General features: G+C 38.7%; 2 protein-coding genes across 9 annotated transcripts in view; one reads left to right on the top strand and one right to left on the bottom strand.

Moving 5' to 3' along the window:
* Positions 1–1,982, bottom strand: part of HOOK3 (hook microtubule tethering protein 3) — an 85,223-nt gene extending 83,241 nt beyond the window's left edge. For both annotated transcript variants that reach the window (XM_066181585.1, XM_066181584.1), the window contains exon 1: positions 1,858–1,982. In XM_066181585.1, the coding sequence (XP_066037682.1) occupies positions 1,858–1,914 (57 nt within the window). In that variant the 5' untranslated portion in view covers positions 1,915–1,982. The remainder of the gene's footprint in view (positions 1–1,857) is intronic.
* On the top strand, positions 1,843–27,322 carry RNF170 (ring finger protein 170). 7 transcript variants are annotated; one of them, XM_066181592.1, is made up of 8 exons: positions 1,843–1,861; positions 4,730–4,787; positions 11,650–11,793; positions 16,615–16,690; positions 18,780–18,888; positions 19,913–19,986; positions 21,943–22,047; positions 23,701–27,322. In XM_066181592.1, exons 3-8 carry the CDS (start codon positions 11,657–11,659, stop codon positions 23,968–23,970), a joined length of 771 nt encoding a protein of 256 aa, XP_066037689.1. In that variant the 5' UTR covers positions 1,843–1,861; positions 4,730–4,787; positions 11,650–11,656; the 3' UTR covers positions 23,971–27,322. The 7 variants fall into 7 exon arrangements, with proteins under 7 accessions (XP_066037689.1, XP_066037684.1, XP_066037685.1 ...); XM_066181587.1 differs by lacking the exon at positions 1,843–1,861 and adding an exon at positions 2,085–2,166; XM_066181593.1 differs by lacking the exon at positions 1,843–1,861 and adding an exon at positions 2,170–2,245.
* Positions 27,323–27,589: the final 267 nt, after the last annotated feature.

Genomic DNA, 27,589 nt, shown 5'->3' with positions numbered 1-27,589 from the left:
CCAGATGTGCATAAACTGTAATTAAGACAGCTCTACCCTACTATCTAAATAAATGGTTTCCCAAGAATCATTATGGGTCTTGAGAGAAAGCCATGCAAAATAAGCATCTTCTTTACACACAGTCAGTTTCACTGAGGAACAAAAAAAAACCAAACAAATTCATTGCCTCTTCTGCAAGTTACAAGCATGCTGGAATAAAGTCACCCTTCTTCAAACTGAGTCTATTTCAAAGCCACATTCCCACATAAATGATGAAACTAAAAATAACCCATAACTTCATCTATCCATCTCAGAATCAAACAACAATTAAAAGTTGTTTAAGATGATTTACTATTTCTGCTAACCAAAAGAGATGCAGCTAGTCTCATCAGCTCAGTACTTGAGAAGTGTGAAGGGACCTGTGTGGACCATTGCTGCAGACAGGACCAGACTGCACTGGGTCGGTACAGCTTCAGGACTGCAGATCATAAAGACTGAGCCTCTCACCCAGCTTTTCTTTGCCAGTACTAACACACATCGACTTCCTCATATTGGGACTTTTCATTCCCCACACTTGAAAGCATGGAAAGCCAAAAGCAAGACAAGTGGCCAACACTTAACCATAACAAAAATGGAAAAGTTGGCAGGAATGTGAAGGAAAGAGAAGCTGTGTGACTTATTCTAGGCCTACAGGAAGCACTTCCCCAAAAACCTCTTCCCCAGAATTGTTGCCTTCTAAACTTTCCAGGCCACTTGCTCACCTCTAACAATAAATACATTTCCCTTGCTCATCCTTTTTGACTTTCACTGAGAAATCTAACCTGTTACTCTCCAGGAACTTACTCATCACCATCAGAGCTTCTGTCAGCTCTGGCTTCTCATAGAAAAAATGTCTGAAAATTTCTGTTTCTATTCAACAATCAGCTGTATTGCAGAGTTTCATATTCTAGGTATTTACTTAGCAATTCTGAGTATAGAGGGGGCAAAAAACCCAAACCAGCCCCAAACCAAAATCCAGTGGTTTGAAACAACTGACCAATAACTCAGCTACTACAAAAATACCAGTTCCATGTCTATTACAGTCATTGCCCAGACAACATGTAGCTGCAAACCCAGGTTTAATGCCCACTACATTTTGGCTGCGCTTTGAGTGCCAGCATAACCTAAGGACATTTTTGGAAAAAACTACAAACGTTAAAGTAATTTTTATCATAAGATTGTAGACTCGTAGAATGGTTTGGCCTGGAAAAGAACTTTGAAAATCATCTGGTTCCAATCCCCTGCCATGAGCAGGGACACTCAGCTAGATCAGGTTGCTCAGAGTCCCATCCAACCTGGCCTTGAAGACCTCCAGGGATAAATATATCACCTCTTAAGTTCATATTGCAAAATCCTCGACCTCATCGGTGAATTCTGTCTCTCTAGACTCAAGCACTGCCTAAAAACAGCGGAAAACGAACAGGCGGAAATGCAAGTTTCTGGGCAGAAAGGCGGCCTTGCTGATCAGAGAGCACCGGGCAGGTGCGAACAGCGGGGTACAGACAGACCGACGGCACAGGAGGGACAAGGACCACAGCCACGGCCTGCAGCTCGCCCGCTCATCCCGGGTGCACCTGGGGGCGCTGCCGCGCCAGCCCCCCAGCCCTTTGTTCCCCCGCTGCAAGGACAGCCTTGAGGCGGAGCACGGCCCTGCCCGGGCACCCCCGGGCCGCCGAGATAACACATAAACAAAGCCAGGCTCCGCCGACCCCGGCCCGGGCGCGGTGCGGGCCGCAGGGCCTTCGCGGCCGGAGCGGAGTCGCGGCGGGGCGGGAGGCGCCCGGCGCCGCGGCCCTGAGATGCTGCCCAGCTCGGTGCGGGCGGGCGGCGCGCACTCACCCAGGTAAGCAGGCTCTCGCCGAGCTCGGCGCGCTCCAGGCTCTCCACGTTGAACATGGCGGGGCTGCGGGGCTGCGGAGCTGCGGCCGGGTCGGTACCGCCGCTCCCGCCCCGCCCCGTCCCGCCCCGCCCCGTCCCGGGCCGGGCGGTGGCGCCGACACGTCACCGCGCCCTGACGGAGAGGCCGTGCGCGCCTGCGCCCGGCGGCCGCAGGGTGGGGAGGGGCGGGGCGGGGCCGGGAACGCCGTGCGACCCGGCGGCGTCCGGGAACGGGGCGGAGCCGCGCGGCCGGCGGCGAGCGGCGCTGAGGTACCGTGGGGGCATGGGCCGGGACAGAGCGGACCGGGCTGTCCGCCCCTCACAGCCGGCCGCGGGGGCGCTGGGGAGGGTGAGGGAGACGCGAACCCCTCAGCTGCGTGTCCGTCGAGGGACCTGATACGCCGCCGGGCCCTCGGGTGGGAGGGGTCTACAGCCCTTCCCCGGGTTTGTGGGTGTGTGGGAGTGTGTGGTTGTGCGCCTTTGCACTTTGGGAGAGTGTCCGGCAGGGCAGGGTGCGTGGGTTTGTGAGAATGGCGTACCACAGGCTTTATCAATGTTGACGTGTAAAGTGGCTTGGCTTCTGGGTGAAGCGGCCCCTACAATGTTTTCCTCTCTTTTTGGAGTAGAAAGTGACCTTTTACCCGCAGAAGTTCTTCTGTTAGTGAAAGGAATAATTCCTACAAGATTTCCCTCCTTTTGGAATAGGAAATGACCCTACACCCACAGAAATATTATAGTCTTAATATCTAGTATGGCTTGGCTTGTGTGTGGAACAGCCTCGACGACCTTCTCTTCTGTTTTTGGAGAAGACAATGTCGTTAGCTTCCTTTCAACAAAGCCTTGCTGTAGTAAATTTAATGAACAGGCCACCTCCCAGTATCTGAAGGGGGTCTGCATGGAAGCCAGAGAGAGATTCTTCATTAGGAACTGTAGTGACAAGGAGTAGTGGGTTCAAACTTAAAGAAAGGCAGTTTAGGCTAGGTAGCAGGAAGGAGTTTTTTACTATCAGGGGCAATGAGAAGCTGGAACAAGTTGTCCATGGAAGCTGTGGGTGCCCCAAACCTGGCACTGTTCAAAACCAATTTGGGTAAGACTTGGGCAACCTGGTCTGGTGAGAGGTGTCCCTGTCCATGGCATGGGGATGTTGGGACTGGATGATCTTTAAGGTTCTTTCCATTCTCTTAATATTCTACGATTCTGTAAGTTACTTGCTTAGCACTAGCTGCAAGTGGTGACTAGGAAGAAGGGTGATTAGGTATTGAAATGGGCTGCCCATGGAGGTGGTGGAGTCACTGTCCCAACCAGTGTTCAAGGAAAGACTGAACATGACACTTGGTGTCATGGTGTGGTTGACGGGATGGTGTTCAGTCTGATTTGACTTGATGATCTCCGTGGTCTTTCCCAATCTAGTTGGTTCCGTGTGATTCTTCACATGATTCAATAATTTATTTCAAAGACAAGGATTCTGTCTGTGGCCAGAGTGCCCCTGCATCCTTGCTATGCCCCAGCCAGAGGAGCTCTCCATGATGCTGCAAACAGGTCACTTGAGGAATTCAAGTAACTCTTTCTCAGTAGTGTGATGGATTTTGGACTGTTTGAGGTTTGCAGTGAGAGTGTGTGGCTTCATGATAAGTTCTGCAGTTAGCAGCGGGCCTGACATGCAACAACATGAAGCAGCAGGCACAGGCCACTGATAACAGTGAGGGGTTGTATAAACAGGAAGGGTCGCAGATGCGGAAACTGTCACTATTTTCCCCATTTCCTCAGAGTGTTTTCATTTAATAAATTAGTAGCATGGACAAAATCTGAGCACTCCCTTTATGTCAGCTTCATTTGAAGAGTATTGTAGAAGCTATGAAAATTTTCAAGTTTTCCCAGAAAAGTACTTTCTCACTGATCTCACAGTATAATCTGCTGTATAAGTTATGAATCTGTTTTCATTTAAAGGTAACTTCTGGTTTTGGAATGAATTTAAAGTCTTAGAAAACTGCACAATTACCAACTTTCCATTCCAAGTTTTAATGTGCGCTTTAAGCAACCTGCTTGGTACTTTTGACAAATAATGGTTTCACAGGTACATTGCATTGTTTAAGGTTTTCTGTCATATCTTCCTCCATGTTTCATTTCCCACTCTGCTTTGCCTGTTGCCACGACATGCAGCTTGTATTTTGTTGACGCAAACAAATACAGTCATGCTTTTTTGCCTCGCTATCTGTTTTAGATATGAGGTTGTATATGGAAGTAGCACTTTCTAAAGTAAGGAATTCTTGGGCATTTTCCCTAGGAGAGATCTGAAGCTTCCTCATCCTTAGCTGAAGAATTACTGTATTCCAGGAAACATTATTATAACAAAGTAACAATGTTTTCTTTTTCTTGACTGATCAGGAAAGCCAGGTGTCCAAGCTGAAGGCATTAGCAGGCTTTTTCTCTTGCTCCTATCTACATATGAATTCAGTTCCACCCTCTGATCTGTTTAGAACTCTATATGTTTCAGTATGTTTTGGCCTTATTAAGTGGTGTGATTGTTTTTTGGGAATTGCTTTACACGAGTCATATATCACCCAGGCAGATTTTCAGAATAGTAATGCTAAACAGGCCATTGAATTTGTCTTTTTGCATCAAGCCATCCACATGGTTTTGCGCTCAGGAGAAAAATTATTGGAGACGTTTGGTTTTCCCAGTAGAGTGGTATCTTAATTTTGGATTATTTTCCCTCACAGCCTTGCACCTGTTGTTTGCAGCTGCATTACTTTTAACTTGCAAAGCATTACTCCCTCAGCAAAAGTAGCATATCTACTTTCTTTTTTCTTCTTTTTTTTTTTTTTCTCTGTAGGAAAAAATGTGCCTCAGAGACTGCTGACCTCAGACCTTGTTGAAACCTGCTTTATCAGGCAAGTGCCTCAGTTGGTCAGTTCGTAAGATATACTCAACAAAATAATTATTTGCCTACTGAAATTGCCCTCTCCTCTCTCTTGGCAAGACTGTTCAGGCCTTTTTCAATCTCTTTTGCAAAGAGTATGGATATACTTCAATGTAGTCAGCGCAGTCCTGAAAGCAAAGGTGGTTCATGGTGAGCATATAACTGAATACTATACAGCCAAATTTGGCTGTATTTCTTGTTCCAGCTGAACTGATTTGTAAACCCAAAGTTGATACAAACTTATAATAATGATGCATTAACAGACTGCTTGAAATTCTAGTAGGATAATCTCAAGTCAGTTTTAACAGCCTTGACACAGAATATGTCTCATCAATTTGTACGTTGCTATATTCGATTTTTTTTATTTCCATTAGTAAATATGCCCTTTGGATTTTCTCCTACTGATTTTTATAATATAGGGAGATACTAAGTACTAGAAATTATTGTGTGGCGCTTTATTCAAGTGAGACTGTGCTCACAAAAATGAAAAGCTAATGGATCCTGTTTCCTCAGAAACACTTTTTCTGAGTACACCATCAGTAATTTCCGTTATTTCTATTTTATAAAGTTATTTTTGTTTACACTGCTTCTTCAAAGTCCAACTTTGGTATACTAAAGAACCTGGATAAAAGGTATTACTTCAGGATTTAGCTGATTTAAGATTTAGGCTAGTAAACTCATAGAGTCTTCAACACTTCCACTGTTCATCATGTGTGGTTCATGCCTGCTGTTTTTAATTGTTTCTGTGTGCAGTCTGGGCATATCTTTGGACTCTTAAAGGAAGAGAGCATAAATAACTGTAGGATACAGTTTGCTGAGTCAAATCCATTCACAAAGTCCCATTGTCAACCACAGAGAGGGGCCATGACCTGCTGCTACACTGAAGCAGGAAGTAATTAGATAGCTTCTGAAGAGACAGGTCTCAGTTTTTGCCCTACATATAAGAATCTGTCTTTATTTTGGGAATTTTTGCCTGGTTTTCTCTAAAATGAAATATGTAAATTTATGCCTATAGATATTTCAATATAAGCTAGTATATCTTCAGGGGGTGGATTACAGAATAAATATGCTCTGTTTTAGTATGCTTCAATTCTGAAAAGTTGGTTTATGTATCTAAAACACGTCAATCTTATTGGAAGCTCTCTGATAAAAATGAAACCAATTTTTTGTTTGTTTCTCTTTCGTGGGAGAAAATTTTGAGCCTTTTTGTTCTTAGTAAAGTGTGACCTGTGTTATTTGACTAGTTGGAGATGAATTAGCTTATCCTGGAAAAATACACAACCTCTACAAATTAAGCAGCTTTTTCAAAGAGCGGGGACAATGCTTTTGCTAATAAAAGGCAACTGGCAAAAGGAATTGCAGGTTCTGGCTTGCATACTGGCTCACCATCACAGCCTAACTTTATAATTTTTTTCAAGAACTGGTGGTGGCTGCCAGTAACTGCATCAAGGGGAAAACCCTGAAAATAAAACTGAAATAAATGAAAACCCAAAAGTCCATTTTTCTTATCCAGTTCATTCCCAGCCTGTCCCATAAAGGACACATTGTTATCCAAATTCTCTTTCGGATGTTGAGCAAATTGTGCCATGCTCACGAAGTCAATACAGTAAGGTTAATAACTTGTACCTCACATCAGTATTTCTTGTGTGTTACCTCATTGTTTACTTCTCAGACATCAAGAGAGCCTCTTACTTCTTTTTCACTGTGCTTGCACATTCCTTTGGTAGTGGGTATTAAAAATCTCAGTGGTTTTGAGAGTGTGTTATCATATGACACTTCCCTAGTAAACTCAGATGAGTTCAAATACTTCATAAAACCAGGGGGAAAATTCTGACTTTCGATAGCTGACAGCTGTTTATCACATCATGGTGAAGACTGGATTGCTTTTCATATCTTTATGAGTCATGGCATAGGGTATTGTTGTAGCTGTGCTTTATGTTGAACATTGAAAGTCCTAATAATGCTTTTCTGATACATAGATCTGAAAAATTAAGAAATAGTACATCCACACTAGTATATGTCTTCATTCCCTCACACTTCAATGTGATCTGTATGAATTTCCAAGAATAAAGGCTATTGCACTTGCAGTATTGCTCATTATAGTTCTACTTTTTTTTGCTTTAATCTGCATGCATTGCTCATACATAACCAGAGAGGAGAAAATGTAAGTCTTAAAACGTCTGTAGATTCTTATTTGAAATGTAAAAAAAAGAGTGTTACTTTCTGTCAGTGATCACTCTGAGAAACACTGATAATAAACAAGGTGAATTTCTGTATAGATGATTAATTACTGGCAGATTTACAAATAAACCTGTATTATTTTACAAACAGTAAATTGCATTCCTTTCTATTGCAAAACCTTTTGCGTACCATTTACTCTGAGGTTTTTACACTCTCTAGCCATCAAGAACCCTAATGGAGATAAACCTGAGCCCAGTCTACTGGGATGCAATGTCAAGTTGTAACTTTGCCAGCCCACGTGGAATGGAGGAGTAACTGCTTGTCTTTTTCCCCTTTCCTGTGTTGTTTTAGTTAAAGCAAGTGCCAGTAGTCTGAAGATAAGGTGAAATAAAGCTGGAATTTAAGATTTGGGCTTTGGTGATGTTGTTTCTAATGTAGGAAAAAGGTCCAGCATTTTTGTCAGTTTTTAAAAGTTTGCAATTAATATTTTTAACATTCTGATGTTAAATCTATAAATTCCAGTTTTGATGTGAGTATTATTAGATGTTGCTTGATTTTCGTCCTCTCATTGGAACACAGGGTGGAGTTATACTTGCATTTAAGAAAGCCATCCTTGTGAAATGGCTTAAAAGAGAAAAAGTCTTCAGTATAACCAGAAATCATTTATCAGAATTTAATCTATTTTCAATTACTGTCTTTTTTCCCCCTGAAGCAATCTTATACAGTTGGTACTATTCTCAGAGCTAGTGTAGACATGAATTAATTTATTGTATTAAAGAACAGAAACAGAGCAATAAAAAAATTCAAGCATTCTATGCATTTGGAAAAGGAAGCAAGGTAACATAAACCTACAGAAAAGAAAGAAATAAAAATTTTAAAGTAATTTAATGTCTGAAAAGCCTGTGATGTATAACCCTTATCTGAAAATAATTATACGAAGAAAAGGTTGATGAAATGCTGTCATTTTTTCATAACCAGACAAATTTAATGTGTCAATGGATGGAATTTAGTATGAACCATACTTGGTCTTGAATTGCATCAAATTATTAACAGTGACTATTTTAGGAGTGGTTAGATATATGTGGTGAAGTCTGGTTCTGGAAGTCTTCTCTTACACACACTTGGTCTTTATCAAGGCTGGCTGTCTCTGAAGACTGAATTCTCATTACAATATGTATTACATATATATATTACATTATATATATATATATATATAATATATATTATATATATATTATATATATTGCATTATATAAGAGTTAAATCTCCTATAGCTTGCTGCTTGGTTGCACCAGCTATAAGAGCAACACTTGCTAAACACACGCACTGTGAGGGGAGATTTCTTAGAAGCTATTTTTAGTTACCTAGCCTATCATACCTTCAAACCACTGCAGATCACTCGTTGGCTGTTGTGGTTGCACTTGAAGAAACATGAACTGCAAGCCTCCAGTTCTGAGTATTTTGTTTGCAAATATTCAAGATAGCCTTGAAATCAGAAAATTCTTTCCTCCTTCAGTCAGACATTTTTTCTATTAGTGTATTTTAACATTTTCCTTGTAGACGTTGCTTTTTTTAACATGCTGTCTCAGAGATAAGAGGAGAAGGAGGACGAGATAACTCTCTCTACTGAGGCATGAATTCAGAGAAAGTATGTATTGGTTCTTTTGAAGTGATACCCTTCTGTAGTGTAGTGCCTAGTCTACACAAGTCTAGTCAGCTCTCCTGTGCAATTATATTATTCAGAAAAAGTGCTGGCATTAACAGGAAAAATACACACAGCACTTGTTGGCTGTCCAGAAACAGCAAGTCAATTAAATTAAGAACAACGTGAGCATTAAGCACTGATGCTTTGTCTCCTCTAGAATTCAGTGATAGAAGCAGCTGGGAGTGAGACTGAGGCAAAGATTCCACACCCCCTATATAGTCTTTGTGGTATTAATACATAAGTGAAGACCAAGTGTCTAAGTGTTTATGCGGTGAGCAAGACTGTGCAATAATTTCTCTTGGACACTATGCTTTTGTCAAAAAGGTTATTGGGAAAGTCATATGTGTTTCAAAACGAAGGGCTGAAGTAGATATAAGTAACTGGCATTATATGCAAGAAGGAAGAGAAGGTGAGGATCTATGTATTTTGTTTTCATGTTCAGATGCTAACTTTGGCACCTTAGTTTGGTATTTCAAGGAAGGTGGGAGAGCAGAAATGAAGGCAAGCAGATGCAATGAGTGCTATTAATGGTAGGCAGATAAGAATTTAGAGTGTTGTTGCAAGGAACATACAGAGAGGGAAGAGCTGGAGTCTTGAAGGCTGTTCAGGGAAACTGATTTAAATTGGTGTGATATTGATAATGCATGTGTTCTTTTCAAAGTTCATCAAGCAAGCAGTGACAGAGGCAGTTCAGGTGTTAGTGTAAGAATCATCTGTACGTCTCTGACGCAACAGGTATTTCTGACAAAAACCAAAACCCTGTGTAATATGTACTGGGATGTAGTTGTCATTGGCATGTTGGTATATTCTAACAGAACTGATGTGGAGCAGTGGAGGAATTATACCAGTTCCTTGGCCTTTACTTCTGGTTTTGTTCTGAGTGGTCAACCCAGAAAAAACAGTGGGACAGAGTAAAAATTAGTTGACTGATAATGATACTTAAGGAGGAAGAACGTAGGAATTGAAGATATCAGCATGCATGGTTGTGGAAAATGGCTCTCTCAGAACTATGCAGTGTAAGAAAAAGAAGCTTCTTCCGGACTGGATATGCAAAGAAGTAAGTATGCAGGCAGGTAATGTTGAGCTAGGGAGGCATCACAGCACACCTGCTGGTCCAGATCATTGGCACCAGGGAAACACTGCTCAGAAAAATTTCACATCTTAACCTCACGGCTTTAGCTATAGGAATGTAATTGTGTAACTAGCTGTGCAGAGAAATGCTCTAACTCCTTGTGTAGGCCCATGTTCCTATGTAAGACCTTTCCACAAATATCTGGTCTTTTATTCATTAGCATATATGAAACGTGTGTAAACATTGACCTGCTTTAAACATGCCTGTTTATGAGTCACAGATGTTCCACCTTTGAAAGAAGTTACTCTTTCCAAATATTGTGACACAGTTGTTTGTTGAAAGCTGTAATTAGCAAAAAATTGACTATAGTTACAGAAATAATAGTCTCAGTTCAGCTTGGCACACTTAGAATAACTTAGTTTATTGTTTCACTTCATATATGCTTAATTACTCTGTTTTAGTTTTTGCAGTGAAAGCCCAAAAATACAACAACAATTAGTGAAATCTTCCCTTGTTCTCCACAAGTTTGCTCTGTTCCCATGGTACTTAATTATACCACTTACAGTTTTTAACAATACTCTTAAAATGTATCACCTTCTCTTGCATTGCTGCTGCAGAAGGCAGCTCCCACAAATGTAAGGAAGCTAGAAAAAAAGCTCCACTGCTTATTTCAGAAAAGATGTGGAGGGTGAGTGTAACTATCCTAGGGAAAAGATGATGCTTTTTTATTAGCAATAGATTGACATGCTGAAATCTTGCCAGGGTAGTCATTACAGGTATCCACTAAAATCCTGATGACTTGTCCTCCATTTCAGTTTTGCAATTAATTCAGGGCCTGAGGGTGTTTGGTGATACTTGCTAGACAGTGAGGTTTAAATTAAAAAAGACACATGAGCTGTGAAGAGCAGTGAAACAGTGACGAAAGCTTGCAAGCTGGACTAGGAAACAGAGAAAAAGATACCAGTCTTAGCTGCCTTCAGAAACCAATACTGGGATTTTGTGTCAGCTTCACGGAAATTACTTCAATTGTGTATGGACAGAGCTTCAGTGTGACTTTCCATGTAATTTGACAGAGTTAGCTTCACCCTTCTGATTTTGTAATACTCACAGCCGTAGTTCATTTCACTTCCTGATTGCAACAACAGTGATTCACCAGTGGTTCGGAAACTATGTTATTTTGCATGTCTCCGGCTCTAGGTTAGTGCTGTAGTTTAATAAATGTTAACCTTAGTTGCTGATGGCTAAAAATGTGGAACAAATATAAACCAAGTGAGTCTAACTAAGGAAGCCTGATAACACTATTTTTCTTTCAAGTTTTCCTCATGTTTCCAGCTAAAGATTGGTAATGCACAGAAAAAGCAAATGAAGTTTAAAATGTACTGGGTGATTCCTGTGTATCCAAATGAGCATTTAACATTGAAACCGAAATGTCCTCATTTCTTCATTCATATAAGTGGTGAAAGTTAAGTTTCTGTGTTTGCTTAGTCTACCAGGAATGATGTGGTGGGTAATAGCTAAAATTCTTGATAATGCAGAGTCATTAAAATTTTTTTCAGTAAACTGTCCTTAGAATATGGCCAGTTCAGTAATGACCTATTCCTATGCAATTTATCTTATAAAGATTTCCAGGTAAACTATTTGACAATTTTTTTTTTTTTTAATCTTTAAATCATAACACAGTCATTTAAGATTTGTTTGCTACTGCGTAAGACCTCTACAGCAAGCTCAGTGTTTGGTAAAAATGTAAACATTTCTTCTTTTTGTATCATTTATCTTTCTCCCAACAATGACTGTTTACATGTTGTTTGTAGTTGTGTTTAATATGTCTGTGCAATACGTTATATGTATATATATTTATTTCTTTTTACATTTTAGAGCTGTGATGGCCAGTCATCAAGCAGAAGTTCAGAGTTTGAAGCTAGATAATGATTCAGTTATAGAAGGAGTAAGTGACCAGGTACTGGTGGCAGTTGTGCTCAGTTTCACTTTCATTGCTGCTCTGGTATTTACGCTTTTAAGGTGAGAATGTGTTGACAGGAATTATTAATTTTTCATTAAAATCCTAACTTTCTTGACAACTTCATGCATTGGTACATAAAAACTGTGATTTTGTGACAGTAGGGAAGTGATTGTTTGATTGCTTACTATGTTTAACTAATTGTTTGGCTCAGCTAGAATCAAAAGTGGAGTTTAACTCTTCCTTATCTTCAGATAATCAAACTAATCAGTGTTCAGTATTTCTTAAGACTAAAAATGGTTAAATTCACAGTCTATGTGGCTGCTGTGTTGTATTTGGTTACAAAGTACAGATTTGTTAATGACTACAAAATTAAAATTGGGTATATTCCTCCAATGTATTTTCTAGCTGCAGTCTCCTTCCAAGAAAACAAACAAACAACCCAAATCCAAGGAAACTGGCTGATTTCTTTTTTAATGAGCATTGTGTAAAACACTGGACTTCAATATATATTTTATATAGCAAAATGTTATGTTCAGAATTCAATAACTCTAATGATCAAATCATCAAAGCTTATTTTCATTTCAGAGTTTTTCTTTGCATCCTAACAAATATCTTAGCCTATGTGCTTTGGGAAAATGAGTCTGAACTTCAGATTGGGGTTTTTTTTTTCATTTTTGTTTTATGGATGTGTGTAAGTTTCTGAACACATAGCAGTTTTCAAAACCAAGGGAACTCAATTTTAGTGATATAGTGCCATCATGGAATTTACTGAAGAAGATATGTCCACATGAGAACTGTTGCTGGGGTAGAGTTACCTGAGAGCAAGCGACAAAATAAAGTATAGGTGGGAAAACTTGGTTGGACTGCAAGACAGTGCTGCTTTTCAGGACCAGGAGATCAAGGAATCTTAAGAAATGCATTCACTTCACCTTGCCGGTTTTTTCCCCAGAGCTGTTTCAGTTATTTGGATTGCTTTAAGAATGCCTCTTTTTCATCTGCTCTGTTATGATTTCTCTACCCCTCATATTGATATTTGTGGCAGTAGTGACTTGAATTTTAAGTGTTTAGTTTGAAAGTTAACACTTTATTTTTGAACTCTAGAAAGGCAAGTAAGAAATATTTTTTAAAAAGTGAGTGGAACAAAGGTCAGCAGTTGGCAAGAGTAGCAGGAGTTAAGTCAGAATTAAGTTGGGGGAGATGATGCATCAATAATGAAGAGTTGCTTAGGGAGGAAGATAAGGTTAGTTGTCGACTGCCTATGCAGTGTAATGAGGTAGGTAAAAAGTTTGACTGTAAATCTTTGGCATTCATACCTTGATAGTTTATTTTCTAGAGTGGCAAATAAGCTGAAAACACAAAGCTTCCAGACTTTGGAGGTCTGCATTGTATGATTTGTGGCCAGTGGCAGGACTTGAGGAAACACGTGAAGCTGAGTCAGAGGAGATTTAGGTTAAATGTCAGAAAAAATCAGAAGATTTCACCATTTCACCAGAAGATGGTTGAGCATTGGAGCAGGCTCCCCAGGGAAGTCACAGCACCAGCCTGACAGAGTTGAAGACTCAGGCATGTGTGTCTTGAGGTGTCTGTGTAGGGCTAGGAGTTGAACTCAGTGATCCTGATGGGATCCTCACTGCCAACTCAGCATATTCGGTGACTGTAATTCTGTGACTGACAACTGAAAGACTTACCAGTATCCTCTTAGGTCCCTGCTCTGCTTTCTGGTGCTTTTTGAAGTTGTCTGTATTCAGCGGCACTCTTGATCTATCTCCTTTGTATTGTTGCCATCAAAATCTGCACAGTGTGCTAGAAAATATGTACAGTACAAAAATTATAGTACTTTCAATTTATTTAGCACTAAGGGGGGAGTGAGGGAGAAAAAGAGTATTTTCTTTTTCTTTTCTCGTTACCTTAGACAGTACAGTGGTCATTGTGTTCCTTATATGGTGTTCATTGCCCAAGTTTTTTTCTTTGCCTTTCATGCTTCTGTATCAACAGAACTGAAATACTTAAGTTGGGTAGGAACAGGTCATGGGTAAGTATACAGGAAAGAAAGCTTATGGTAATGAATAGTTGCAAGAACTGAATAAAAAGAGAAATTAGGAGCAAAGAGTATGTGTTGCAGTAGGTTTTAGGGGCGGAAGCAGAATGTGGAGAGAACTGTTAAGGGATATAGTTGTTGTACTTGGTTCTAGTTGAATGAACTCAATGAAGCATCATATCAGGGCTTCATTCATGCTTCTGGCAGAAAAACTTACAAGCCATAATTAAGATATGTAACAAGTTGCAGATGTGTAGTTCAGGTACTATATGATACTTAGTGAAGCCTGTATGCTTTTGAGTTACAAATTTTGATCAAATGAAGTCAGATTTTTTCCATCCTCTTTTAAATTGGTGAGTAGGTTGTCACATTACAAATGAGATTGTGAAATTCAGTGTATTCAGCAAATTAAAGGAAGCCTGACCCTTTAATTCCCTATAAGAGATTTGTCCTAGATAGCTTATCTGATCCTTGTTTATGGGTCTACAGGTTTAGACATTTTTAATCTCATTTTTCTATCCATCGTATGATTTGAGCATGAGATCACGTCACTATTTTCAGCAGAAGTGAGATCTTCGTCCATGAAAATTAACGGTGTTCATCACTGCAGAGTGATGCACTAGTCCCCTTAAGTACCGTCCCTCTCTTTTCTTGTGTGAGACTGCACACTGCCTGAGTAGGTAGTCTTCTTTCTTCCAATAGTAGTAGTTTGGCAGGGCCCTCTGTGGTACATAATACAATCTTTCCTCAAGTTCTGGTGTGCTAGCAGTCAGAGATGGCCTTTTGCATCTAACTTTGTTTCTTCCTGCCTTGTGTTTGATAATGCCTTTAATTACATGGCACCATATTGGTTTTTATTTATTTCAGTTGTCTTCTTACACTAATTGCATAACAGAAGTTATGAATTTGATGTCTTGAGCTCTGCCTGTCTGTTCCTGAGCATTGCATGGTTTTTCAGCTACCTCAGCACCATCTTATGCATAAGTGACAGTACATACTGTACCTCTGCAGCTCTGCAAATGCTGTCATGATTTCAGCATAGTATGTAGCCAGGGTAAGGTCATATAAATTACCACTTTCAGTAGCAAATTTGCAATTAGTTGTTTCTGGAGAAATCAGAATAAGCTGTCTTACAATTCACACCTTCCGCTTGTGCAAATCAAATTAAACTTCAATATGTATCAAACATTCTGGCAAGCTGAAGATGAAAAATATGTTCAATTTGTAGCATCTAAACTGAAAAATACTTCTATTCATATAACATGTATGACAGACAAGATCCACAAAATCTGATTCATGGAGACCAAGGCATAAGAAGAGTTTTAATGTAGGCTTTCCATCATGTAACTTTTGTATGTCACCCACATTCACGTTAAATATTTTTTTTAAAGATAGCTATGTAAATATTAGCATGAAAAACATAAGACTTGTCTATTTCTCTTTGAAGAAAGAATGAAGCAGACAAAATGTTAAACATAGCAATAATGCAATATGATTGCCCACATTAAGTGAAGGAAAATATTGCAGAAGCTTCTACAGCCATTGAGGAAATTATATAATATAACTGCAACCAGAAGATGTCCTAAAAGTTCAGCCAGTCCTGCCCTCATCTCTGACAGAGGATCAGCTTACCTCAATATCCCTGGAAGCACTGCAACCTGTTTTGTGATTCAACTTTTAGTCAGGGATGGATCAGAATAGCCTGAGGTAATCTTGTCTGATTTTGTACACTAAATGCAGTTAGAAATGTGTTTTCACAAGCCTTAGATAACTGTGGGAAATAATTGCTCATATTTATAGAATGAAAGACTTATCCCATCACCTTTTCACTCTATGAACAGTCTTCTATATAAACTGACATTTAAGTCTTTCTCTAATGTTTAAAAAATGTGGGTAGTAGTTCTTATTATCTTCTGAACTTCCTCCAACTTCTCTATATGTTTCTATGCATTTAGCTCAAAATGGAGAACAGAATCCAGCTGAGACCTCAAGAGTGCTGAGCAGAATGTATCGTCATTGAAATCCATATGAATTAAGCATAAAAATTCAAATTTTTTAATATGTTGTTGACTCATATTTATTGTAACTCCACACCTCTGACTGTTGTCAGCACATTCTTAATTTCAATTCTGTCCCAGTTTGCTTTTGAATTTCAAATTTGTAATATATCCATCTTTCTTTCTTCAGTGTGTCCCTTCCCAGTGACTTCTCTTGGCATATCTAACATGTAGTTTGCTTGCCTGTAGAATCTTTCTTTTTTAAAAAAAGAGTGATTTTAAAAGAGTAGTTTCTTTTTATACCCAGTCTGCTGATAGTTACATAAGTTCAGTATTATAAATCTAAGTTTGTCTACCCTTTCTTATGCTAATGTAATGTAGCAGATAAAATTGAAGTAGTTAGGAGGTTTCAACTCTGTAACTTAGGCAGTGAGTGAAAAACTAGTAATTTATGAGTATACCAACAAAAATAAGAAACTAGCAGTGGAGACAAAAATGAAAAATATTTCTGCATGTTTAATCAAAAAGCTTTTAAGCAATTTCATTTTTTGTAGGTTCATGGCTTAATTTTTTCTCAGATTAAAATCTAGCTTTAACATGATTTAATGATTGATTATGGAGTCTCTGAAAAAATCTTGCTGCTGTACAGCTTTAAGTGTCCAAAGTAACTTTAGGATCCAGAGTAAATTCCTGTTTCCTTAATTATTTGTGTACTTCCTTTAAAATCCTTTATAGCAGGAAAGAATGATTTTATTGCCCTTTGTTCAAGTTTCATATTTGTTTCAGTAAGTTATTTTTCAGTTTTGGATCACAGGGTTTTTTATTGCTTGTATTTCCTTTCACAGAAATGAACATCAGAACATACATCCAGAAAATCAAGAGCTAGTGCGAGCTCTTCGTCAACAGCTTCAAACTGATCAGGTGCTGTACTAAGTGCTGGCATCATCAGCTTTCTGACGTGGGGTACTGTAGGCTTGTTTCTCTGAATTTTTGGAAGATGATGATCTTGAAAGTTGTGGGAGCTTACTTACAGTACAGAGGCATCCTTGAAATCCATTAAGTAATGAGAAAATGTGGCCTTTAAAAAATGGATACATTAAGTAGTTAAAACTAAATTTTGGCTGGTTCTTTTTCCAAAGAAGTTCTTGCCACAACGTGGAGTGTGTTAGATTATGCTATGTGCTTCCTGGAATGTTCCTGGGAACTTAAAGGTAAAGGAAAGGAAATCTGGAGTTTGCTGAGACAGGATAGGGGTTAGATGTTTAGACTGATAAACAGTGTGTAGCAGAACAATGGCAATACAACAAGAGCTGGGCAACAGAGTGACAGAGAGGAACTTTTTAGCAAAGCCTTTAGTCACAGGACAGAGAGTAGTAGTTTTTAACTGAAAGAAGCTAGGTTGAGATGGGACGAACGGAAGAAATTCTTTACTCTGAGGGTGGTGAGGCAGTGGAACAGGCTGCCCAGAGAAATTATGGATGCCCCATCCATGGAAATGTTCAAGACAGGGTTGGATGAGGCTCTGAGCAGCCTGGTCTAGTGGAAGGTCCCTACCTATGGCAGGACAGTTGGAACGTAGTGATCTTTAAAGGTCCTTCTAGCTCAGACCATTCAATGATTCTGTGACTGCATCCAGTTCGGACAGGTAGAGTCCAGGCCATACTTTCGGAGAATATTTAGAACAATCTTTTTTCATGATACTTCTTGAAATATCAACAGTGAGCATTTATGTGGAAGACAAAAATGGCAAAATGGGGTGAAAAACTGTTTCATGACACTGACGTGCACAAGATGGTATCTGTGTTTGGGCTTGGAAACACTGAATGCTGCAACTGGTAAGCAGCAGAGTTCAGTTACCTGGCTATGGACAGAACTGCTCAGGGTAATGAAGTAGCAATACAGATCCAAGTTTGTTACTCAGGCTCCAGCATGTCTAACCTGACTCGGTGTGGAGGACCAATAAGGTTCTTTCTTTGTGCTCTTTAAGTGGTTTAAAGCACACACTTATTTAGCAGATGAAGGGAAAATAATGGTCCTATCACAAGAACTTGGCTATTGACTCAGTTTAAGTATGTGTCTTGGTTTGAAAGACAGGTGTCTGCTAGGGAAGGCAGGAGTCTCCCTTGGAATGCAGAATGAAAACCCCCTCCCTCCGAATTATTACAATTTTGAAATTAAGGGGCTCTCAGGCGAAAATATAAGGATAGGAATAACAGTTCTTTACTAGTACGTGTAACAAGGTAAACAAACGACCACTATGACATTAACAACAAAACCGAACTAGGAACCCAGTGACAGCCTCCTCGGCCGCAGCCACTTTCCCCTGGCTTTTGTCCGAGACGGGGGAGGGATGAAAGAGATGCTGTGCTTCACGACTCCCCCCGAGGCAGTCGGTCCCGGTGCCTCTGCAGGACAGTGAGGAGCACCAAGCTGGAACGGCAGGCATGAGCAGAAATCCCAGGGCGGTGGCCGAGATTTATCAGAAACTCCGCGGCGATAGCTGGAACTGCGGGAAGTCCCGGCACGGTGGGGCCCAGCAGCAGAAGAAAGGCAGCTCCCGGCTGGGTTATGGTGAATTCCTTTCCCCAAGCTGCAGGTTCGACCGTCCTCCAAAACTCAGGGAGAGAGAGCAGCTGCCCCCAGCCCTGTCCTTTACTTGCCTCCAAAACTCGCGGTATCTCGCCCCTCGGAGAGGAGCTCCCAGAGAAAAAAAGTGTAGCCGGATACTACACTCCTCTCCCGACCTTGGCCACTTCTTTTGTTTTGCTTAAGTACCCAGTAGTTAGTTTCCTAGAAGCTTATGGGAAAAAATTCTATAAGTAAAAAAAAAAAGAAACGTAACCCCCAACAGTGTGTTTGATTTTTATATTTATATACATTTCTAATTTCACATAGCTCTGCTTTTGATAGTTTGACTTAGAGTGAATGAATACAAATTTATTATTATTTTTTAGAACTCAGTAATAAAATAGTATCTCTAACACTTTGCATTTTACTGCTGTCCCTGCAGGATGCTTCTGCTGGTGATCGGCATCGCTTCTATACAGATATGTCGTGTCCAGTCTGTTTGCAACAAGCTACATTTCCTATAGAAACGAACTGTGGACATCTCTTCTGTGGTAAGCAAGAAAAGCTCCTAGTTCCAATGATAAAACTAGAACAGAAATACAAACTTTTGGCACTAGCCCAGGCATCCTAATTCAAACCTTTGTTTGCTTTTAACTGTTTATCATTGCATCTGCCAAAGAAATATTTTTTCCTAAATAGTTGAGAAAATACATTCATGAATAAACAGTCACTTTAAGAGTGTGCTGCACTGTTTTCTTTGCTATGAGGAATGAAATTGGTTAATTTAAAAATGTCAAAGAGTATAACTTTATTCCAGTTTAGTAAAAAAACTGAAGAGGCTGAAGAAAAATTGGAAATGTACCTTTAAAAAAACACTGGTTTAGAAAGAATAAAATATTGTTTATCTCACAGAATATTTCTTTCTTTGAAGTCCTGCAGAATTATGAGTAAGTGCATAGTTGATTAAAGTGTTTGGTTTTGTGATTTTTTGAGGCTGTGTTTATATACAGGCATCCTATGCAGCATTTTGCTTACTCTCCTTCAGGTTCCCAGTAGGATTCTTTCACTGCATTCATTTAGTTTTATGAAATATATAGTGTATTCCATGTCTAGTTGTTTAAATGAAAAAACAAACAAGTTTGGAAAACAGAAAATATTCACATTTTTATATTTGTCTTCATCTGTTGAAACTGACAATGATTAAGCCAAGTTTTTAGGATAAATTTTACATCTCTTGACATTTTTGTGACTTCTAAATTCTAAACTTGTAAAAAATTTAATTATTTCTTCTCCACTTAATGACTAAAAATTTGTTGTGTTTTCAGGAAATAATGCCTTAAAATTACTGATTCAGTTGAACCTATTCAGGATTTTTCTCATTAATAGCATTGAATTTGAACATGTTCTTGGTATCTTCAGTGAATGCTGTACACAAAATTACAAGAGAAAATATAGATTTAGTCTCAGTGCTTACACGCACTTTCTGTTGTTTCCCTTGAAGGTGTGCAGCGTATTATTTCAGGTGGTGCACGTTTCATCTCAGCAGTTTAAATGTGTGTACCTTACCTTCTCCAGGTTCCTGCATTATTGCCTACTGGAGGTATGGCTCATGGCTGGGTGCCATCCGCTGTCCAATCTGCAGACAGACGGTAATATTTTAAGTCATCATGGACCTGTCAGTTTGGCTAGGATAGCCTAGGATGTCCTAGTCTAGGACAGTCTGCCACAAGACACTTATATGTGAGCTGCAGGTGAGGCTAGCAGATAAAGAAATCTGAGAAACTGAAAGAGTAGAGGGCAAATAAAGTCTGAGAAACTGAAAGAATATAGATGGATATGTGAGACAGGAATGGTGGACATTCAGATTTTCCAAACTTCTTGCTTTGACAAATGGCTCAAAAATTCAGATTGTTCCCACAAGTCAAACATAAGTGAACTGCACTGATAGCTCAGCTGTGTTTCTGTAAAGAGTATTTGAAAACAGAAAATTGTGAGATTTTATCTATGACTCTTTCATGCTTTCTGCTCAGGATGTTATTTAACTTCTTTTACCTGAATTTACATCTGAAAGGCCTGGCTGTTGTAGTAGACTGCCAGTAGCAGCACACTACTGGTTCCTGAGACCCTCTCTCTTCTCTCTGTCCCTACCAAAAGACCTGTCTATGTCAAATTCTTATTTTGGCCCTATTTTTAACTTGTATGTATTATTAATTTCATCTTTGTAGAGCAAGCATTTACTTACTTCCTATGCAACTTACTTACATTGTCAGTTAGAAATATGTTCCTGCAACTCATTAAGGCTTTGGATCTCTGGGTCTGATAGTGTATGTTTTAACGAAAGTACATCTTTATTTTAACGCTGCACAAACTACAGAGCTAGTAACTTCTAATGAAATATGTAACTCATGCCCTTGCCCCTCCATTATATCCTGCTTTGATTATGTGTTTCAGCAGGACAAATGACTGTAAGAAAACAGTTGAAGGAAAGAAAAATAGATATGACTGGAGGAAGAATGAGTAGGTTTAAAATGTAGCCGGTGAGGGAAAAGACACAAATAATAAAGGTGGGGAAGGTGGAAAAGGGAAAATAAGTGACTTTTTTAGTGTCTCTCCGTATATATATTTTCATTTACCTTCCTCTGAGTAACAGTATTAGGTGGCACTGTTTGCATGGTTATGTATTCATTCTCACCCTGGTTCATAAATGGGGAAGGGAAAGATATATACATGAACATGAGTCATACAAGAGGTTTGTGGCAGGACTAGAAGTTGAATGTAGATCTGTTCATGCTCTTGTTTCTAAATGTGACTGCCACACAGATTTATATTTAGTTGCCAGGTATAAGGAAGGCTTCTGAAGACTGTAGTAATTTCAATTGCTATGCCTTCCTTGTCTCCTATGATATCTGCATTTTATACCTGCACATTGCTTCCATATAGAAGTCTCAAGTTTTCAGCAACTCCTATGCAGAAGGATAACATATGTGAGGTCATATTCACATATATCTTATTTCTCTGTTTGTCTCTATGTGGGAAAATTACCCCAAGAAAAGAGCAAAATTCTCCGTCCTTACGAAAGAGCTCGACGTTTAAATATTTTTCTTTTAATTCATCTCACTATGAAGATTGATATGTAAAATTATGAGTTTTGCTGCATGTTTGTTGTCATGCAAGGCAATTCTAAATGTAGAAAAAGAAAGGCCTCATTGATTGCTTTATTTGACTTTTAATTCAGCAAACAAAATTAGATGAATTTGGTAAATTAACTTTGTTCTTGACAGATGCAAATCATCTGTCCCACTTAATGAAACATATGTCCCACTTAATGAAACATAAAGCATTTTAGTGTTCAGAAAAAAAAAAAATAAGCCTCTCTTTAAAGGAAGGTTCCCTCATGCTTTTTCTAACAATCTCTTTAAAAATTAATATTCTGTAAGGAGCTGTAAGTAATAAATTAGTTAAAATTTAATAGCAGTATCCGTGCTAGTAATTTTCAGTTTATTCTCCTATTAGCTACTCAACTGAACCAAAGTTTTTTCTACGTTGCTACTGAAGATGACTGTTTTACAGTTGTATGTGTAACATAATCTCCCTGCTGTGCCTAGGTAACACTGTTCTTACCACTCTTTGGTGAAGATCAGCAGGGTGCAGCCCAAGTGTTTCAAGATGTTAATGATTACAATCGAAGATTCTCAGGACAGCCCAGATCGGTAAGTTTTGAGTAAATTTAGGTGGAAGTCAGTGATATCAGGAGAGTCTGGGAGCATTTTTTTTTATAGTTGTAGTTTTTCCCCCTTCTTTTCTTTTTCTTTCCCTGGAATGTGGATTTTCTCTTCCTGATACTTAGGGCCTAGGCGACTTTCCTTCAGGAAATTCATTTTGAAATGGTTAAATCAAACAAGAGCTCAAAATTCTTTATTTGTCATTTATGAAAATGTATAGAAACTTGCTTTATTGTTGTGAGTGAGAATCTAATAAGCCTTGAGTTTTCTCAAGTGTTCATATGCTAAGTTGGTTTTTAGATATGAGTCATTATTTTGAAAGGATCAATGATTAGTCAGTAAAAATACCTAATGAAATACACGAACTGCAGGGAAGAATATTCACTTCATTTATCTCTTTACATTGATTTGAAGAATCTGAAGTTCTACGCTGTGCCTTTCTCCTCAGACAACTACATGCTGTCTTGATTTTTTAACTTTCCCCCTAGATTATATTACAATCTTTACTCTCCTCTTTGAAGAAAAACAGATTTTTTTTTTCTGTAAATAGCTAAGAGGGGTGGTCAAAGTTCTAGAAATGTTAGAAAGTCAGCCTTGTGAGCCTGTCTCCTGTGTGCGTGTCCTGTTTCACTAGGTGAAATGCACACACATGCATACTAGTAACCTCCCTGCTTGTCTTCATTTGTGATGGGATTTGGATATAGCAAGAAGGCATTAGCAAGAAAAGTGTACAGTACAAAGAGACAGAAGAGGGAGGGGTATTTTTCTAAACCACAAAATGTTTGGGGTTTGTCCAGAAGAGATTGAAACTACCTTTCAGGCTCCATTAGACCTCTCAGCGAGTTGTGTTTAGTCCCAATAACCTGTCTGAGGTCATGCCAGAAATCTGCACTAAAGCCCTAATTGGACTAGATAAATTGTCTTTGATTTATACACAGTGTTCCCACATACAAAATTTCCTTCTCAAAATCTTTTTCAGCTATGGCAATAACTCATTTTAATGGAGTTTAATGGCTCTGTGTAGAAACTGTGTACTGTAGAAGGGAACCAGTATAAAAAAAGTTTTAAAGTCCACCCCTCCCTACCAGGTCTCTTGCTGAGCTGGCAGAATCATAGTAGCAAAATGGAAAGGAGCCAGGAATTGATTCATTTAAAGGCTTTTTAGTTTACTTTGAAGCTTCATCCATCCTTTGGAAACTTGTGTGAATCACTGGTTATACACCAGGAGAGGAGGTGGTGTGTTTCTGAAAAACTGTAACCTATTTTACTTTACCTGTTAGGTTTTTTCTTGCAGTCCTTGTTTGTCTTGCATTCTGATCAATATTTCACTCTAGTTACTCTGTTTGCTGTTTTTCACTTTGCCAGTCATTTGTTTTCCTCTAGTATTAATTGCTTTTCCTTCATAATAGATGCCAATGCTTTTCATTGTAAAATAACACAATTTGACTGTTTCTTGAAAACATATATATTCTCAGTCTGACTTTCTATCCAGTAAAACTAAACTCATTAACTCTTACCAGATTTTTTTTTTTAATTCCTATAAACTAACAGATTCTAACATGTAATGTAGTAGTAGAAACTCAAGTTTAGTATGGATGAGTTGCTAAAGCAGAATACTAATATTGGGTTCTTTCTTTATAGATTATGGAAAGAATTATGGATCTCCCCACTTTATTGCGACATGCTTTCAGGGAGATGTTTTCTGTTGGGGGCCTCTTCTGGATGTTTCGAATCAGAATATTCCTCTGCTTGATTGGAGCCTTGCTGTACCTGGCTTCACCTCTGGATTTTCTTCCTGAAGCTCTGTTTGGAATTCTGGGGTTCTTGGATGATTTCTTTGTCATTTTTCTTCTGCTGATATATATCTCTATCATGTACAGAGAAGTGGTAACACAGCGTCTAAATAGATGAAGTGGACAAAAATGACCTAAAAGCAGAGTCAGTTGTGGAATGTTTTAAAAAGAAAACTATAACGTAAGTATGGCATAGCAAGGTGCCTGTGTATGATTTCAGTAGTAACAACTTCTTAGTTGGTTATGTTATACAAACACAAAGGGTTAATAAATGGTGATGCTTAACTGGAATCTTTAATTCGTGCATTACATATGCTTCATAAGGATGAGGTTAGTTTTATAATGTTGTAATAAACCACCTCCATTACTTCCACCTGATGAACAACTATGTGTAATGAAAGCAGAAAACACTGTTTTGGTGTGTTGTGGTTTGTGAAAAAGGAGTTCTAGCAAAGTACTTCAAACAATAAGCCCATTTGCGTAATCTAGATGTGTAAGAAAATTCAGAAATTCTTCACAGTACAGTTATCATGGCTAAATTGTTTGATATCTTCCTGTTGTGGGCTTGAGATTTTTGAAATAAAATTAGCTTTGTTTGTCTGTGGAAGAAGAAACCCAAGGACTGCATTACAATTATCACCCTGCAGTTTGCTGTTGTCCACATGCTTCAGAAAAGTAAAGATAATACCTTGGTATTGCTTGAACTGCACTATGTACAGTTGCATGCAATTTGTACCATTTTATTTTTATATTTGGGAGTATACACACAGAATCTGCTCTACATTGAGAAATCAGTATTATGCACGTCATGCTCATTAGTGCTTTATTTTTTTTAAGTGAGAGCATGGTTTTTCTCTTCAGACTATTTTATTTGATCAGTATGTATCTTAGAAGCAGAGGTTTTGTGCTGCTTTGGGTCAATGCAGTATGTCTGAAATGCATCTTTGCATTGCTGCAGATGCATTAAAACATTTGGCCAATTGGAGAGGACACTCAAATTCCAAATAGTGGTTGAAAAAAAGAAGTCAGAACTGGATGTCTATACTACATGTACATGTACTTGTATGTGTACAGTGTAGATGTTTACCCTAATGTACATCCTGCAATATATGTGTACTAAACAACTTAGATATTGGGGTGATTTTTAGTTGGAGTTTTCTTCTGTTATTTGGATATCAATAGAAGAGGTTCTGAATTACCTTGAAAAATAGTCTGTGATAAGGGACCACAAAAACTATTGAAAGTGTTTTCAGAAGTACCAGGGTATTAATTATCCTTAAAGCTGTTTTTTTTTTTTTCATGTTGAATTTGAGCGTAGGCTATCATAGATATACAAGTAATTTGAAAATGCTTTCATTTTGAGCAATGATTGCCACTATGAAGGTCCAGGATATGAGAGATCATTGTACTTTTTAGCTAGAGGAATGATAATTGCAGTTTAACTTCCTGAGCACTTGAAGGACAGTGAATTAATTGGTGATTCTTTGTGTGTTTACATATATAGGTGAGACTTAAAATGAAAGGGACCTTTTCACTGCTTCTGTGTTTTTCCCCTTGCAGGTGTCTTTCCACAGCTTCTAGCACTTAGGCATGTGTAGGAAGATGGTAGAGCTGAAACCTCAGGTGTCAGTCATTGAGGGTGCAGATTGTCCTTCAGTGTCAGTGTTCTAAATGACATTCATTTAAAACTAAATTCACCAATTCTTCTTTTGAAAATTTAGTTTTGGAAATTCAAGAACATTTTACAAATGAACTGGAAAGCTAAACTTTTCTTTGTTGCTGTTTGTTAGAGATGGGCAAGAAGAGAAAAGGAAAGTGAAGCAAGGTTTGGAGGAAGAGAGCTAGGGAGAAAATGACATTTTTTGGAAGCAAATGCTAACTAACTTTTCTTGAGCATCTTGGTTGAGCTTTTCCCATTTTGTTGGCATTGCCACTGTATGGTGATGTTTTAGTGGCTACCTCAGTTAAAACTCTTCAAGGTATTATTGAGTGAGGGTGAGATATTCATAAGCTGTTAGATGCATTTACAAAGCAAGATAGTAGTTTAGGATATTATGTAAGACAGGATTTCACAGTTTTGCTGTAAGTATTGTTTTTGGTTTTGAGGTTTTCTTTCCCAAGAAATTTAGCTGAAAACAAACCCCAAAAGTTCTTTTTTCATTCAGTAAATTTAACACCCTCTTTTCTCCTGGAGTTTAAGTTGTTGGTCTGTTTACAGAAGAGTGCAAACTGCTCTTGTAGAGTAATTGGGATTTGTTCGTGGATTCTGCTGATCTAGTACCACATCCATACTTTTTTAGCCTATGATTATCATTTTCTCATGACTCTTTAAATCTAGAGTGGATATAGATGCACGTGAAGCTGTTTACTGATTGGTTCTCTTTGAGTTTCTCAGTTCCATGTGCCAATGTGAAGTTCATGTGGAAATTCCCTATCCCACATAGGGATCCCCCACAGGGGATCCTGTGTATCTGAAATCATATGCAAACCACATCTGAAAGACTGTCTTAAGTTTCCCCGTGTTCTTTTTCTTCAGTACATTTTTGATAGCCGGAAGGGTTTCACTCAGATGCTTCTGCTTGCATTTGAGTATTGAGTAACATTGTAATCTTAAATTTAACACATTAAATGCTTGACAGAATTAGGACTGTTCTTTTCAGCGATATGTGTGCTTGCTTGTGGATATTCTTTTTTGGTCCTGCAAGCTGATGATAAACAGTATTATGACTTCAGGCCTTTTTGTGTAATGCAAAGATGCACCTGTCCTGCAATGTCTGGCTGCTGCTCCTTTCCACAAATCTGAAATAGCTCTAAGGTAGCTATCTTGGGTACTTAGCTTGAGATTAACCTAAGCTCTAGAACTCCCAAGAAGCTGGAGGTTAAAATTTGAGTATGTAGTATTCCTGAACTGTGTGCTGCGAAGTTGTTCTGGCAGTAGTATGAAAGGTAAGGGTCAGGGCTGAACTGGCTTCAGAATGTGAAGGAAATATGTGATGCTGTGTACAGAGTGACTGCAAATATCTCTATGGTTTTGTCTCCTGAGATAGGGTACGCATGTCACTAAGAGGGGAAAATTTAAAAAAGGAAAACTTTAGCAGGAAGATGTATGGGGATAAAACACAGTTCATAAAAGATCGCATGGGCACCAAAAGCTGTGTGAAATATTTGATTGTTCTAGCAATATTAACAAAGAGGAAAGCAAAAATTATACTTAATAGCTCTTAAAAAATAACTTGTAGCATCTTGGGGCCTAATGATCATCACTCTATAGAGCGATCCATTTCTGTTCTGTTTGTGTGTTCCACACCATTGATGTCTGTGAGAATCAGGCACAAGGGTGTGGTTTGGGGATACAATTTTGCCGTAAGTTTCATAAAACTGTAGCAGTATGTTACACTAGATTTTTAAGACAAATGAATTTAAAACTACTTGTTGTTACTTTTAACGATAATAAATTGCTGTTAAAGAGATTCTCTTGAATTATTTTATTTTATTTTATTTTATTTTATTTTATTGACTATCTGGATGCAATAGTGTTTTACTTCCCCTTCTTCCACTTACATACTTTAAAGTTGTAAGTGTGGCATCCCCTTCTTGAGGGGAAGGGAGTACTCAAGATTTGTAGGTGCTCATGGTCAAAAGAAATGACAAAAGCAGAGGGTCCACAAAAACTCACGAAGTTCTAATAGTAAATTACATACTTGGCACGGAAATTGGTATAAGTTAGGACCTGTTCT

The sequence above is a fragment of the Chamaea fasciata genome, unplaced genomic scaffold (assembly GCF_029207755.1).
Source record: "Chamaea fasciata isolate MVZ Bird 193981 ecotype frontalis unplaced genomic scaffold, bChaFas1.0.hap1 SCAF_4, whole genome shotgun sequence".
Taxonomy (NCBI): domain Eukaryota; kingdom Metazoa; phylum Chordata; class Aves; order Passeriformes; family Sylviidae; genus Chamaea; species Chamaea fasciata.
The sequence above is the reverse complement of the archived record's forward strand: the minus strand, read 5'-3'. Positions and strand labels throughout refer to the sequence as shown.